Source organism: Asterias rubens, chromosome 19 (genome assembly GCF_902459465.1).
Source record: "Asterias rubens chromosome 19, eAstRub1.3, whole genome shotgun sequence".
Lineage (NCBI taxonomy): Eukaryota > Metazoa > Echinodermata > Asteroidea > Forcipulatida > Asteriidae > Asterias > Asterias rubens.
In genome coordinates, this window is record NC_047080.1 from 3,093,319 (window position 1) to 3,109,404 (window position 16,086).

A 16,086-nucleotide genomic window follows, 5' to 3' on the forward strand; every position below is an offset into this window, starting at 1 on the left:
ACATAGTGTATCATTCTAATGGAGGATTATTGAAAGGTCAGACAGTAGGAGGGTTGACTGTGTACTGTATAGATGCATTCATCACATGTTATCATATCAATCAAAACCACAGTGGATGGCGTTGAATGGTTAAACAGTAGGAGGGTTGACTGTGTACTGTATAGATGCATTCATCACATGATATCATATCAATCAAAACCACAGTGGATGGCGTTGGATGGTCAAACAGTATGAGGGTTGACTGTGTACTGTGAAGATGCATTCATCACATGATATCATATTGTAATCTGGCATACACTATCAATCAAAACCACAGTGGATGGCGTTGAATGGCCCCAACAGTAGGAGGGTTAACTAACAAGATGACAGAGACAGATTTTGGCCTGCCTTAGGCAGTCCTCATAATAATATGAACTCCAGAATCTGTGTCGACTATACCACTCATCTCCCCAACTTTGAGGCTAAACGATGCATCCTCAAAAGGCTTCTGCATTTGACCGGGTCCGAAGAAGTTGAGATCCCCTCCTTTCTTGGCCGAGCTACAGTCGCTTTCCCTCGAAGCAAGACTAGCAAAGCTGACTTCACCGCTGACGATTTGTTCCCTGAACCCTGGTGGGGGAAGAGAACTCAACGCTGTTAGTTTGCATTTCATCAACAAATTTTTTTAGGCTTACCGACATTAAAGGTCGCCTTTAAGGGGACAGGGCTGTTTAACAAAGGGCACTTCAAGTGAAAGTCTTTAAATCTATGGGAAAATTTTCATGGGGCATCAAGGCCACTGGCAAAAGATTTCAGACCAGGGCCCAAGTTCATGGCTCTGCTTATCGGAAGCAGGCAATTCTGCACTAACTGACTAATGGTCATGCGTAATTCATGGGCGACTCCAAGTTATTAGGCATTCGTCGCTTACACAGCTAGCACAAAAACTTGACACTTGCACAGTTAGCAGAGTATGGTGATCGTAGATACATAATTTCAACGGCAATCAGGGTCATGAAATGGGAGCCAAGCTTTTTTTGCCAATCAAACGTTTCCAAAAACCAAAGGTATCCTTCCTTTTAACGAAGTGGCCCAGGGGTGGATTTCACAAAGGTAGTCCTAACTTACATGTAGGACTAGTCCTAGGCAATGCTAAGAGATAGGACCAGTCCTAAGTTAGGATGGGTTACTGGTCCTAACTTAGAACCAGTCCTATCTTTAAGCATTGCCTAGGACCAGTCCTAAGTTAGGACTACCTTTGTGAAATCCACCCCTGGGCCCTGTAATAAAGTTGTTTGTAGCTACGATAATCATAGCTCTTGGTCACAAGTACGGGGACCGAGGGTTATGATTATCTCAACTAGTCGCTCCCTAACCTTTGAGCAGTTCAATGGCTTCCTCCTTTGTGCGTGTGATGTTCTCCTGCTTCCATGATGATGGGCGTCTCGAACCCTCATGTTTCACAAGGAGATGTGAGCACTGAACAACCTTTGTTGACCCGTCATTCATGTCTGGTTTCTCCCACTGGCTTTTCTTGGTGAAGGTGTTGAGGTAGTATTTGCGACCTGTCGAGAGAATCAAAACAAAATCCCAGAAGTGTGTCAAGAAAAGGCACTTTGTTTTGTTTGTGTCAGGAGGATGGAGGGTTACGATTCGCGACCGTTAGGGATGGAACTCTGGAGGGTTATGATTATCACATCTAAGATATGCATACATACATTCTCTGTCAACCCTTTGCTGGTTACAGGATATGTTATTTTAGCCCTGCGGTGCAAGAGTGAAGACATTTTGTTCGGATCTCTTTCCTTATCACGCCACCACCTTGCACTCATTTTTATATAAGATTAATCATATCAAATGAAAAAGTGGTGGCTTTTTCTTTTGTTCTCTAACTTCTTCAAGTCAAATTCAAACTGCGGCTAGGAATCCTACAAGGAGAAAAAAGTCAGGCCCCAGGCATTGTCAAGGAAAATGCCTAGCTACAATGTAGGCCATATTAGAGCAAGGATCATTATTATAATGACAATATGATCATCGATCAACGATCATGACAACATTGACAACCATTGACAACAACCATAATATATAAAGCCTATAAAAATATAGACAAAACAAAATTGCTCAGCAAATAAGTATAATGCCTATTCAGAATTGCAGCTGCGCATGTCTGTTGTTATTATTGGTGACAACACAATTTGTATATCTCCCATGACCTTTTTTGACAATACCAAACCAACGGGTATTGTCAAAAGGTCACGGGAGAGAAACACCAAATTGCGTTGACAGCACTGCAGTAACGAGACATGCGCAGCTGCAATTCCGAATAGGCTTAATTGCCTATAAAAGTTAACGGAAACAGGTTACCAGCCAAAATTAGATAAGTTTTTATCATGACTGCCTGGTCAGCTGGTGCCCCACTCAATTTTGCCTTATTTATTTAGAAAAGAAATTTGGCCCAGAACCCCAGGCAGCCAGGTCACATTTCATGATTTACAAGTATGAAATATAATGAAGTACACATTATCATGACATAACCTAAACTAGCCTACAACTACTAGGTACTAGTAGCTAGTAGTACTACCTAGTACTAGTACGTAGTAGGACTAGTACTAGCATGGAGGAAATGTATTCCTCCATGGTACCTAGTAAGTCGGATAACATTAACAATAAAGCATTGGCCATTGCAAAATCAACAAATACAATACAAAGGTAAAATTTATAATAATTTCTGAAGTTCCTACCCCCTTGACTCTTGCTGTTGTGTACCTCCCATCCCTCGGGTAAATCGTGATCAGCCATTTTTTACAAACAACTTTTTTATTTTTTCACAGCAACAACACAGTCAAGTCCACCAATACAATACAAATCGTGCACCGGTTGGTTTTGTACATGTGTGTGCGAATAGCGCGCCAACATACAGCCCAATTTCGCGGCGTTTACTGTGCATACTGTTACAGTTTGGGCTACACCGATGGTCGTTTCAAAGCGCACACTTAGGCTATAAGTAGCACTTCCGTATTAACCTCTTCATCGGAGTCTAAAATGCTATTGTGTGTGTGTATATGAGAAATCGAATGGTGACGAGGTTGGAATTCGCATATGGGAAGGTCAACTTGAGGTCAAGTTTAGTAAGTGATCCTCCCATCAAAACTGCACTCACGAGTCTACATGTAGTTAAATTTGATTCAATAAATTGATAGTGGTGCGTCGTAAATTGGTGACATTTACAGCAAAAGTTCAACCTTGGCAATGACTACCAAGTGGCTGTGTACTTGTTGATGGTAAGTGTTCTGAGATCAAGATATTATTAACCGTAATCTACTGAACTGAACTCTGAAGTTTTTAATCGTGACATCATCACACGAAAACACAGTACCACTCAGCGCAGCAGACACTGGACACCCATCCCAATTCATGTATGTAATATTTGGATTTCATTTAAAAATTTTTGAAATTTTCGTTGTGCAATGTTGTTGTGTGTGCCATGAGTCCATGACTAATTCGTTCAGTTTGTCACAGTATGTAGCCAGCCACCAACCATTAACAAACACTTGATTCGTATTAACTCGACAGTCAGTCAGTACAGTCAGTACCATGACCTGATGACAATCTCATGCATTGCAAAACAAAATGGCTCATTGAGTGACTGTACTTTCAATTGTCATTTTTCAACATTACAATCCAATCTTTGTGCCCCAGGCAGCTTTCTATTTATTTATTAAATGTTTATTAACTTATTATTATTAATGTTATATATGGCGCTATCGGTCAATGCTATTGGCCGATCGCCCTGCGCTATTGAAATATCTATTGGTCGCGCAGCAATCAGTCGATCGCGCAACAATCGGTCGATCGCGCAACATTCGGCAACGAACATGCGCGATCAACCGATCTTGCGGGAATGGCTCGGTGCGATTGGCCGATTGTGCAGGAAAGGTTTTGCGCGATCGGCCAATTGTGCAGGAATGGTTTGGCGCGATCGACCGATTGCGCAAAGATGTTGAATTGATTGTAACTGCAAATCAATAGTTGCTATCTAAAGTGTGACATCACAATATAAATCACTATGGTGATACTGAAAAATTGTCTTCAATGAATTTTATTGCTTTGAGAAATCGCCCCGCGGAATGGTTTACCTGCACGATCGGTCCATGGCGCAAACCCATTCCTGCACGCTCGGTAGATCGCGCAAACACATTCCTGCCAATCGGTAGATCGCGCAATACTTTTCCTGCACTAACTATCGGTCGATCGCTCAAACCCATTCCTGTACGATTGGTAGATAGCGTAAAGCCTTTCCTGCGCGATCGGCTGATCACAGGAAAAAATACTCGTAGCTTGATCGGTCAATTGTCGCGCGATCGACCGATTGTTGGGCGATCGACCGATTGCTGTGCGGCCAATTGATCTTTCAATAGCGCAGCGCAATCAGCGTTAAAACTGTATTACTTCAAAGTTCAAAATGGAGGTTGTGTCTAACAATGTTTTGTATTATAACACCCCTTGCAAGTATTCTGCCTGCTCATTGGTTTAGAGCGCGTCACATGACATGTCTTAGTTTTGCTAGACGACGGCCGTGTGATAGTGCGTCGGTTTGCCATGCACTAGTCCGAAGACTAGCACACGGCGTGCAGTACCCAGACGTCCGTTGCGTGTACGAGGATGATAAATTTATAGTCTGTAACCATTTCGGATTGCACGACACTACATGCAGCACATTAAAAGTGTTTGCAATCTGTATTCGCGTCGTCCGTGGATTGTAGCATTCAGGTCTGTAACTTAATAATAATAGTACAGTATTTAGAAATGTTTGGGGTGTTATAAAACAAATATTGACTGCTTTTACTCGTGCAATGGTTAAAAACTATGACTCCCTCGGTGATCCCCGTAGCGTTCTATTTTCCCTCGGCTTCGCCTCGGGAAAATAGAAAGCTCCCGGGGATCACCTCGGGAGTCATAGTTTTAACCATAGCACTCGAAGCAGTCAATATTTGTATAATATCGACAGCTCTCCAGTGCTCTTTACCAAATAATTTGTACGGTCATTCAATTTTTTAAATGAGTAATTACCAATGAAACATGTGTAGTACCTTTACATGCCTGAAGTGAAGGCTTTATACACCTACAGAAAAACCGTTGTGTGGTACACCGTATTTTCGGTAAGCCTTCACTTAAGCCTTACAACTGGCACCGCTACTTGTACAATGTAGTTAAAGCGCTGTGATCAAGTTTTGTAATGAGCACTATTTGCTTTTTTTATCACTTTCTACAAAGTCAGGAAACATGGAAGAAATTAACCAATCTGAATATGTATTGTTTTAAAGGCAGTGGACACTATTTGATTTCGAGACCTCAGAATTAGATTCTGAGGTCCCGAAATCAAGCATCTGAAAGCACACAACTTTGTGTGACAAGGGTGTTTTTTCTTCCATTATTATCTCGCAATTTCAACGACCAATTGAGACCAAATTTTCACAGGTCTGTTATTTTATGGAAATGTTGAGATACACCAGGGGAGTAAACTGGTCTTTGAAAATTACTAATAGTGTCCAGTTTCTTCAAAGTATTGCATTTAAAAATGATTCATTTGAGTATTCTAGTTGTGTCTTTGTATTTCCCATTTTTAACATGTGATGGATATATTTTTTCCTAAATCTGGTGAATACTTTGCTTACAAGGTCAGTAGTGTCATCCAAAATTAGCTCGTAATTTCCTTCATGATGACTAGTTAAAGGCAGTGGACACTATTGGTAATTGTCAAAGACTAGCCTTCACAGTTGGTGTATCTCAATATATGAATAAAATAACAAACCTGTGAAAATTTGAGCTCAATTAGTCGTCGGAATTGCGAGATAACTATGAAAGAAAAAAACACCCTTGTCACACAAAGTTGTGTGCTTTCAGATGCTTGATTTCGAGACCTCAAATTCTAAACTTGAGGTTTTGAAATCAAATTCGTGGAAAATTACTTCTTTCTCGAAAACTACGCCACTTCAGAGGGAGCCGTTTCCCACATTGTTTTATACTATCAACCTCTCCCCATTACTCGTTACCAAGTGAGGTTTTATGCTGATAATTATTTTGAGTAATTACCAATAGTGTCCACTGCCTTTAAAGGTAAACCCTCGATGACAAAATGTTTTTACAATGTATATCCTGTCGGGAAGTCAATGTGTCATACACACTACCACACCTCTTCCTCAGTTACATGTATTACAGAACATGCTCCTGTGGATCAGGGCCCAGTTTCGCGGCTCTGCTTACCGCTCTGCTTACCGCTCTGCTTATCACCATTTTTCTGTTTTCAAGCGTCAAATTTCAGTGTTGGCGAAAAATGCCTAGTATGTACAATGTATGTGGAGTATGCACACAAAAATTACCTGCTAATACATCGTGAAATACACTTGACGTAAATGCGAAATTCCCTAGTTCTGTAAGCGCCGTGTCTTTGCTTACTGTAAGCAGTAGAAATTCATTTCCCTGCATTCTACCTCTAGTTTGAAGCCGAGTTTGAAGCCCTCCTCAGACCGGAGGCATTGCATGTGGATTGGATTGTTTAACCCCAACCTAATTTTGTTGGTTTTCTTTAATTTTGGATTAGACCTCTTCTTGTTTTCCTTTTTTGCTGTCATGGTTATCTTGGCACTCATGCTTTCGGATGTGGAATAGATGTTACTTTTGTATCGAGATAAAGATATTTTTTGCACAAAACTAGGACAAAGTTCTGAGTATACATTGCTTCACATAGGTGTACGTGTGTAATGGTAAAATCAAATTATATGGGTGTGTATTGAAATAGTCCGAGGAAGTAATGTCCGTAATTCAAAAATCTCTGCTGTGTGTGACACAATTCATGTTCACAGGATATTTTTATCCTGGGTAGGGAAAAACTCAAATAATTTCAGATGTAAAATAAATGTTTTTTGTTTGTTTTTTTCAATCAGCTGAGTATGCAAGTCATCGAGGCCCCTTAGGAAACCATGGCAACGGCATCTGAAGTCAAGCCCCCACCAGAGTTGAAAGTGAAATTCCAGGATGTTACGGAAGATGAGAGTATAGTCGATACAGTGGCTGCAGAAACTGAAGAACCAATTGAATTGCATGTAAGCGAAGAAGAAGAGGTTTCACCACTGGTAAAACCTTCGACGCCGGTAGACAGCACCGCCAGTACTTCTAGTGAGCATCATCATACAGCAGTATCAGAGGAGAGTCCCAGACCGGAGATACACATAGAAGGGACCGGGGAGCTGACAGCGGGGACCAGTGAGACAGCGGGGACCAGTGACGAGGAGAAAGACGGCAAGATCAAGACGAGCGAGACCACCACTCTCCCATCGATCAACTCCATCACGGGGGAGTCAGAGGCTGAGCTCCTGGCCAAGCTAGAGCAGGCAAACAAGTAAGTACTATAGAAGACCACTTCACTAGGGACCAAATCATTGATCTATTTATACCTAGCCAGAAAAGAATGCCCACTAAATGGATCTGCTTCAGTATGTCGGAGAGAAAAATTACCCTACATTTACGTGTGGTCCAAAATGTACATGTTTTGTGTATGTTACAGAGTTCAGTTTAAAAACAATAACAACTTCAAAATACACAAAAACATGTATACGAATTAGACATTTTTGTATACTTGGTTATTTGCTGAAAACAGAGGCATAATATTCTTCCTACTTTTTTAGTATAATTCTCAAATTTTGTACATTTTTTTTTTTTTTAATAAAGCCTGAAAGTTTATTATGTGAAAGCCTACGCCATCATGTAGGACCTACTCGTTGCAATGTTCCTACTTTTTCTCTACAAGGAACAAAAAACCTCCGTTAATCGTGCATGGATTGTTTGAAATTACAGTGACAGTCTTGTGCTGTTGTATTGTCAGCAAAAAGACAATGTGTTCAGCTGAAACTTTTATTGTTCTTTCTCTATAATTTGTGCGTAAAAATATGCACTGAAAAAAAAAAATCTGTGACCCTACCTTAAAAACTAATACCATGATAATCCTTAAAACATAACAATTTCTCATGATTTCCAAATCCCAGACTTCTCGAGGCTGACGCCAAGTCCCTCAAGTGCATCACAGATTCCACCAAGTCCTCCAGACGGGGTTCTAACGCGAGCCTCCGCTCAACCGGCTCAACCCTGAGCAACATGAGTAATGTACAGGTCTCATGCTCCGCTATTAACTCAAGTAACGACACGTTGGACGATCTCGGGATGCAGGACAAGTGGCTGATCTGGGGGAAGATTGTCAACGACTGGGAGGAGTATTCCAAGAAGAAGTCGAAACAACTTAAGGTAGAATTGCTTTATTATTTGGGGGAAAGGAATAATTTTTGTCTACAGTGTGAACCCCAGGCCTGGGCCTAATCTCATAGAGCTGTGTTTAAGCAGGCATTATTGCTTAGCAGAAATAAGCAGGATGCCTGTCTGAGTGAACATGGTAGTTTGGCTGCTTACCTTATTCTAGGAATATTTACTCCAAGAGGAAGGCTAAGCAACTTTAATGTAGAATTGCTTTATTATTGCAAGCATGATATTCTTCTTTCTTTAGTCTGTTTTCTGATTTTTTTTTTGCCGTTGGTAACAATCAGAAAACTGTTATTAATGTGGCCTGAAAAGTCTTTTCTTACAGCCATGTGGAAGTGTAGTTTGACCCTCGTATGGGTTTATATGGTTTGGGTTTGAATGAGAAAATTGACTTGAGCGGGACTTGAATTACCAACCTCCTTATTAACATAACGGCACTCTACAAACTAAGCTATCCAGCCCTTTGTTTGTGGTTCAAACTAAACTATTTAAAACATACCCAGTCAGTTCCTTGTGGTTTATTAGAATTCATTATTGACATTTTTCTCATCAGGACCTGGTCCGGTTAGGCATTCCCCATCACTTCAGGGGCATAGTGTGGCAGTTGCAGTGCAACGCTTTCCACTCGCCCCTCAAGGACAAATACGCAGAGTATCTCAAGATGACGTCGCCGTGCGAGAAGGTCATCCGAAGGGATATTGCCAGGACGTACCCGGAGCACGACTTCTTCAAGGAGAAAGACGGGCCGGGACAGGAGACACTGTTTAATGTTATGAAGGTTCGTATTCAGAGGGATGAGATCAGTCCTGTTTGCTTTGTGTGTTTTGTAAGAGCAAGGGCACCGAGCCATTTTCTCCTTGGTAAAGGGCACTGTTTTAAAGCCATTGGACACTTTTGGTAAACAGTATTGTCCAAGGCCCACACTTCGTGTATCATAACTTATATATAAAATAACAAACCTGTAAAAAGTTAGGCTCAATCAGTCATCGGAGTTGGGAGAAAATAATGGGAAAACCCACCCTTGTTTCCGCACGTTTCGCCGTGTCATGACATGTGTTTAAAATAAATCCGTAAATCTCGATATCGAGAATTGGTATTGTTTTAATGTTTTCTCAAAAAGCAAAGCATTTCATGGAATAATATTTCAAGAGAAGTCTTTCACCATTACCTTCTGTAAACCCCGTAAGTTATTTGTAAGTCTGTGAACTTTTAATTTTTTTCCTGTTCCAAAAGTGTCCAATGGCTTTTTAAGGAATTTGTCGATTTCTACCGGATCATTTGAAGGGCCTAAAGGAATTGACCAAGGGGCATGGGGGCAGCTGCCTTTGTTGCCTCCGTGAAGTATGGGGCTTGATGTGATTGATAGGGCTTGTTTGTGTTATTTCTGACAAGGGCCGGGCCAAATTTCATTGCTCCGCTTACCACCAAATTATTGTGTTCCCTCTGTTTTCTGTATTGATTTGAAATCTCTCACTTACTCCAGCCCTAGTCTCTAGTCTGATACTAACATGCCTTTTCTGTTATGTGTTTGTTTTCTATTGCTGCAGGCATATTCAATCCATGATCGGGAGGTCGGTTACTGCCAGGGATGTGGATTTATAGTCGGACTTCTACTCATGCAGGTAAAAAATACTCTTCCAATTAAAGTGACACCATTTTCAGGGCTCAAATAAAGAAGGGAGGGGGAAGTCAAATTGTGCCCTTATAAGGGAATGCTGTGCGCGTGGCGCGTATCGCGTGATGTGGCACAACTGTCCTGGCCGTTGCTCTCGACCAATAGGAATGAAGAAACTGTCTTATACATGTATACACAGGTACAAGCTTGCGTGTCACGCCCATGTTTCAACACTTTTTACTGGTCATAAACAAAGGTTTATACACACCCACGTGACGCGCTCTCCACCAATGGGAATAGCAAAACTGTCTGAGGTATTTATGAATGTTGATTAACTTACACGGTTCTTTCAATCGAACCACGTATTTCTTATGTATCTGTTTTTTAGCCTATGAAGGACATTTGGTTTTTGATTTTGTAGATGCCTGAGGAAGAAGCGTTCTGCGTACTCGTTAAATTGATGCAGGATTACAGGTTACGAGAGCTCTTCAAGCCCAGCATGGCTGAACTCGGCTTGTGTATGTTCCAACTAGAGTGCATGTTACAGGTAAGTCTCAGTTATACCTTGACTTATGTTTGATTCGGAGCTCATTTTTATGGCTCTGCTTACTTAAAGCAAATAATCAATGCTTACAGAAGCAGGGAAATCTATGCTTAGGTCAATCGTATCAGGGAATTTCCGCTTGTGCGTGTGTGCAGTCCTCGTAACTAGGCATTCTTCGCTTACACAGCTAGCGCAGGCCAATCCTGGCTCTGCTTACCACAAGCAAAGAATCAGCTCTCATGGAAATAGTGAATTCTGTGCTTTTGTCATGCTTGTATGTGTTCATAGTCCACGTTCTAGGCATTCTTCACTTCGTACACAGCTAGTGCAGATAATTAGCTCTTGCCCTGTAAGCAAAGAATGGTCATCGCAAGCTCAGAATTTGGCGATAAGCTGAGCCATGAAGTTAGGCCCTGCATCCATGGACAGTTCCATTGTTACTCAAGTTTACATCGGCCACAGAAATAAGAAATCTAGTTTCCTAAGTTGAGATTTGTAATTTCATTGTATCAGGTCATTTTAAAAAATGATTTGAAAGAGCTGTAGGATTTTAAATTTAAAATGGTGGGACAAAGGAGTGATACTGTAGATGAACCCATAAGAAACACAGCTTGTAAGCACGAGTCCTAAAGGAAGCGTGACCTTTGACCTATAAACGTGATTAGGGAGCATTCTAAGGCCCAACCCAACAGTGCTTGCCCCAAGCACAACAAGTTACCTTCCTCTAAACTATTTCGATAACCAGCAAATGATACCAGCTTAATACCATTTGACATGTGACCGGAATCCTGCTAAGCAGATTTAAGAACATTCCTGTGCCATACCTCACCAGGTTACTGAACAAATAAGTTTTATCTTTTTATCTTGACATACAAACTAAGTGTTTTATAATTGATTGCTCATGCTGTTGCCTCTGTTTTACTGTAATTTTTGTTAACTCTGTAATTGTTATATTTGAATGTTTTTTAATGTTCATGTACAAACACTGCATGCAATTTAGCTTGTGGGCTGCAAGTGTTTTATTAGGAACCAAAGAAAAGCAATAAAGACAACAGGCAGACAGGGAGCATAAAGGAAATTGCTAAACAGTAACCAGCAGGGCCCATTTTCATGTCTCTGCTTACCGCCGAATTCTGCGCTTACGATCACAATTCCCTGCTTACGTGCAAGCGTCGAGTTTCTGCGCTAACCTTGTAAGCGTAGAATGCCTAATAACACGGAGTACGCACGTGCAGAAGTCAAAATTCACCGCTAACCAGTCAAACACGCTTGCCGTCAGCACAAAGTTCCCTGCTACCGTAAGGGCCGATTCTGTGCTTACGGTAAGCAGAGTCATGAAATTGGGCCCAGATTGGCTCAATCATGTTATCCTGAATACCTGGCTTGACATGAACTCTACTAGAGGTTATCTCAACCTCTTGGGAACCACTCTGCATTTTTCTGATTAAACCCAGTAATGTCCTCATCATTAGAGTGCGATGTAAACCACGCCCAGATAACACTAACTGACTCCACTGATTGCCAGAGAAGCTTGTGGGAATTCCTTTAAAGGCATGGACACCTTTGGTAATTGTCAAAGACCAGTCTTCTCATTTGGTGTATCCCAACGATGCATTTAAGACACTGGACACTATTGGTAATTGTCAAAGACCAGTCTTCTCACTTGGTCAATTGGTCGTCGAAGTTGCGAGATAGTAATGAAAGAAAAAACACCCTTGTCACCAAAGTTGTGTGCTTTTAGATGGTTGATTTTGAGACCTCAAATTCTAAATCTGAGGTCTCAAAGTCAAATTCGTGGAAAATTACTTCTTTCTCGAAAACTATGTCACTTCTCTGGGAGCCATTTCTTACAGTGTTTAATACTATCAACCTCTCCCCATTACTTGTTACCAAGTAAGGTTTTATGCTAATAATTATTTTTTAGTAATTACCAATAGTGTCCACTGCCTTTAAATAACAAATCTGTGGAAATTTGAGCTCAATTGGTCTTTGAAGTTGCAAGAGAATGATTAAAGAAACAACACACTTGTCGCACAAATTTTTGTGCTTTCAGATAAAAGGCTTCAGGCCTGAAAGCTTTTCATATTTGAGTGAGAAATTACCTCTTTCTCAAAAACTACCTTTTCTTCATTTAGAGGGAGTCGTTTCTCACAATGTTGTAATCTATCAATAGCTCTCCATTGCTCATTACCAAGTAATTTGTTTTGAATGATAAAATGGGTGATTTGGGGGTAAAATTGCACACAGATTTAAAGGCACTGCCGTCGATTTCACAAAGAGTTAGGACTCGTCTTATCTCGAGTTTGGACGAGTAACTCGTCCTAACTTAGGATTAATCTTAAGGTCTGCATGCTACAGTGCAGGGTTGGGACTCATCCTAAGATTAATCTTGGTAACGAGCATTGGAGAGCTGTTGATAGTAATTATAAGACAATGTGAGAAACGGCTCCCTCTGAAGTAAAATAGTTTTTGAGAAAGAAGTAATTTTCCACTTAAATATTTGAATTTGATTTTGAGACCTCAGAATTAGATTTTGAGGTCTCGAAAGCAGCACATCTTGTGATCTTTTTCTTTCTTTTTTCTACTATTATCTCGCACATTCGACGACCATTGAGTTCAAATTTTCACAGGTTTGTTATTTTGTGCATATAAATATGTTGAGATACAACAAGTGAGAAGACTGGTTTATAAAAAAGGTGTCCAGTGTCTTTAAAGCCATTATACACTTTCGGAACAGAAAAAAGTTCACAGATGTACAAATAACTTACAGGGTTTACAGAAGGTAATGGTGAAAGACTTCTCTTGAAATATTATTCCATGAAACGCAAAAGTAGAATAAGCTGTTGTATGGTAAACTACTTACTACAACCAAACCCAAAAAACAAGTTAATGGCCTGACGTTTCGACCCTTGCAGAGGCTTTCTCTAGTTGAAATATCAGGCCATAATCTATTTTTAGACTAAACAGTTTCTGATGCTAGTGTACGGCCTATTGAATGACTACGTATATAATTCTGTGTCTTATGTGTGTGGCGCTGGACAGAGTATGAAGCAAGTGGCATACGTGATACACAAGTGGGTGCCGTAGAGATAGTTGCTATGGTAATCAGGGGCCAATTTCATAGAGCTGCTTAACGAGCGATTTTGTGCTTACTGTCGAGTTTCCATTTCATAGCGCAGCTAATTGTAAGCACAAGAAAAGGTATGCCAACCTTCAATTCTTACTGTAATATGAAAAGGAATGCCATCCAAAAACCACAGGTATACTTTAAAGGTTCATGTATTATGCAGGATGGGTTAGGATAAAACCTCACTTTGTAGTATAGTTTAGTTTCAAACAAGTTATTCATACAATTTTTAACAGTGCTAATATTTCCCTCCAAAATTAAGTCATATTAGAGAAAAACATATATTTAATATCTGATAAAAAATTCAGTTGATTTTGCATCGCTGCAACCAGAATTAAGGACAATGTAATTTACATGCTGAAAAATGTGCATTGTTTTTCAAAAATGTGCATTGTGCATTGTCTCCTTTTGGATAAAGCCCATTTTTTTGTTCTTCTTTTTTCGCAGGTCTTTATATTTCATTTAATACTAGTTGATGACAAAAAAAAACATGAACACTGCAACTATTTTGTCAGCTCTGTCCAACCTGTGCAATACCTTTAACGGGTGGGCAATTTGAATAAATAATGCAGCAAGATCAAATACTTAATCCATCCGGTCACTGCAATAACAATTGTTCAAAATCAAGAGAGTTTTATTCATTCTTGGATTAGTTCGTCATTTATATTCTGCTGATTGGATACAGTTTTGTAATCATGTACTATGTAGGTCTACATGTGTACCTTAAATGTCATTTCTGACAATATCCATCATCTTTTTTTGTGGTTCGCAAGTGTTTTTAACAAGAGAGTTTGAATCGTTCATGGATTACAATGTAGTTACTTATTCAAATTCTACTGATGTGAACTTGGAAATGTTTTAGATGTTACAAATGTTTGCACACAATTTGTAAATCTGTGAACTTTTATTATTTTTTCTGTTCCGAAAGTGTCCAATGGCTTTAAGAGAGCATTAAGCGAGTAATAGGCCTATTCCAGAGAGAGCTAGAGAAGCAGAATCTCGTTATTTCAACACAAGTTGATAAGCCTAACCCCTTACAGACTACACACCATTCAAAGCCATTGTACTGCACATCTCACATTCGACAACAACAGCTCCAGGTTATTTATGCAGGTCATTGCCCTTGACAACACCCCCCCCCCCCCTCCCTCAGAATTCCCTGAAAATACATCCTAAATCCAACAGAATCCCACCCTCTAACAACATGCCCATTAACCTCTCGGTTTTGACAGATGGTGTGAAATATTCACCAAGGATTACCCTCCACATAGAACAAAAGAAAGAGAAAAACATTGAGTGGTCGTCAGAGCATAGAGCAAGAGTGTTTAAAACGCATGCATGTGTCGCTTACCCTCTTGTAGAGCTGTCTAGTCACTGTCCGTTGTCTGACTCCAGTTGTGCACTTGTCAGTCTGGTCTACGGCAAGCCCCACAAGAAATTTTGCGAAGAGAAGGATAAACACTGAATGACACTCAAGATCTCTGTATCAGTACCATGGGAAGCAAGCAGACTGGCTGTCTTATGCAGCGCTTCTTAAGGATACACATAAACCAAGACTGAGCTTAACACACAGATAAGAGATAATTTTCAACTGGGATTGCGGGGCGAGACGCTTGAAATGTTTCTCTCGAAGATAACGAAGTCAGTATTCATGAAGACTTAGATGAGGCCTTCGACTCCCCACATGGAAGTCCCAGATGGCTTAATGCCCTCAAAAATACATGCGGGATACTGTATCAATCAAAGCGCAGAAATTGCATTTTGCCCTTCTTATTTTTTTTCTTTTCTTATTTTTTTCTTTTTGGCCAGAGGGAAATATTCCTTTGTTTGCGTGTTTGTGTTAGGGTCGGTAATTTGCTGTTATACTTAAATAAAGTGTTTTTGATTTCTTAAGTGCATTACGGCTTAATGATGTATGAATTCTTGAGTGACCTTTTCTATGTTATGGTCTTTATGGCTCTTTGGCGATCGCTAAGATTTGTTTATTCACCAGACTAGTATTTGTGGTTAATACTAGGGTTACTACAGATATTATCATTAGAACAGAGGCATCCTTGCTTCTCCCCCCCCCCTTCCCCATCACTAAGAAGACAAAGTACCAATTTCATAGAGCTGCTAAGCACAAAAATTTGCTTAGCGTGAAATTTTTGCTTTGATATAAACAGGATTACAAACCAAATTTCCACGTGATTTTCAGGATAAGCAAACAGCAGTTGAATACATGTACCAGTAACAAGCAATATGCAACAAATACCAAATTGGTTGGTAATCCTGTATTAACCAAGTAAGAAATTTCGTGGTAAGCAAATATTTGTGCTTAGCAGCTCTATGAAATTTGGCATAGGTATGAAGTATTGGATGATTGGTTCAATTACATTTTGTAGCATGTGACACACTAAAATCAGTCTTCATGTACATTTTTTAGTATGCAATCATCTCAATTCTCATTGTAAATGGATTCACTGAAATTATAATATTTTTTTTTAAATAAATTTGATGAACATTATGAAA

At 40.1% G+C, this 16,086-nt stretch overlaps 2 protein-coding genes across 4 annotated transcripts in view; one reads left to right on the forward strand and one right to left on the reverse strand.

Moving 5' to 3' along the window:
* Window positions 1-207: 207 nt before the first annotated feature.
* Window positions 208-2,878, reverse strand: LOC117303003 (peptidyl-prolyl cis-trans isomerase Pin1-like). Its single transcript, XM_033787029.1, has 3 exons — window positions 2,721-2,878; window positions 1,356-1,544; window positions 208-609 (listed from the first exon to the last, which is right to left on the reverse strand). The coding sequence occupies exons 1-3, from the start codon at window positions 2,776-2,778 to the stop codon at window positions 389-391; spliced, it is 468 nt and encodes a 155-aa protein (XP_033642920.1). The 5' UTR covers window positions 2,779-2,878; the 3' UTR covers window positions 208-388.
* Window positions 2,879-3,128: 250 nt separating this feature from the next.
* The window catches only part of LOC117303002 (EVI5-like protein), a 46,798-nt gene continuing 33,840 nt past the window's right edge, over window positions 3,129-16,086 (forward strand). For 2 of the 3 annotated variants that reach the window (XM_033787026.1, XM_033787028.1), the window contains exons 1-6: window positions 3,129-3,260; window positions 6,924-7,378; window positions 8,022-8,277; window positions 8,843-9,067; window positions 9,837-9,911; window positions 10,326-10,451. In XM_033787026.1, coding sequence (XP_033642917.1) covers window positions 6,960-7,378; window positions 8,022-8,277; window positions 8,843-9,067; window positions 9,837-9,911; window positions 10,326-10,451 — 1,101 coding nt within the window. In that variant the 5' untranslated portion in view covers window positions 3,129-3,260; window positions 6,924-6,959. Of the gene's footprint in view, window positions 3,261-3,306; window positions 3,396-6,923; window positions 7,379-8,021; window positions 8,278-8,842; window positions 9,068-9,836; window positions 9,912-10,325; window positions 10,452-16,086 lie in introns of those variants that run through there. The other variant, XM_033787027.1, reaches the window with a different exon arrangement.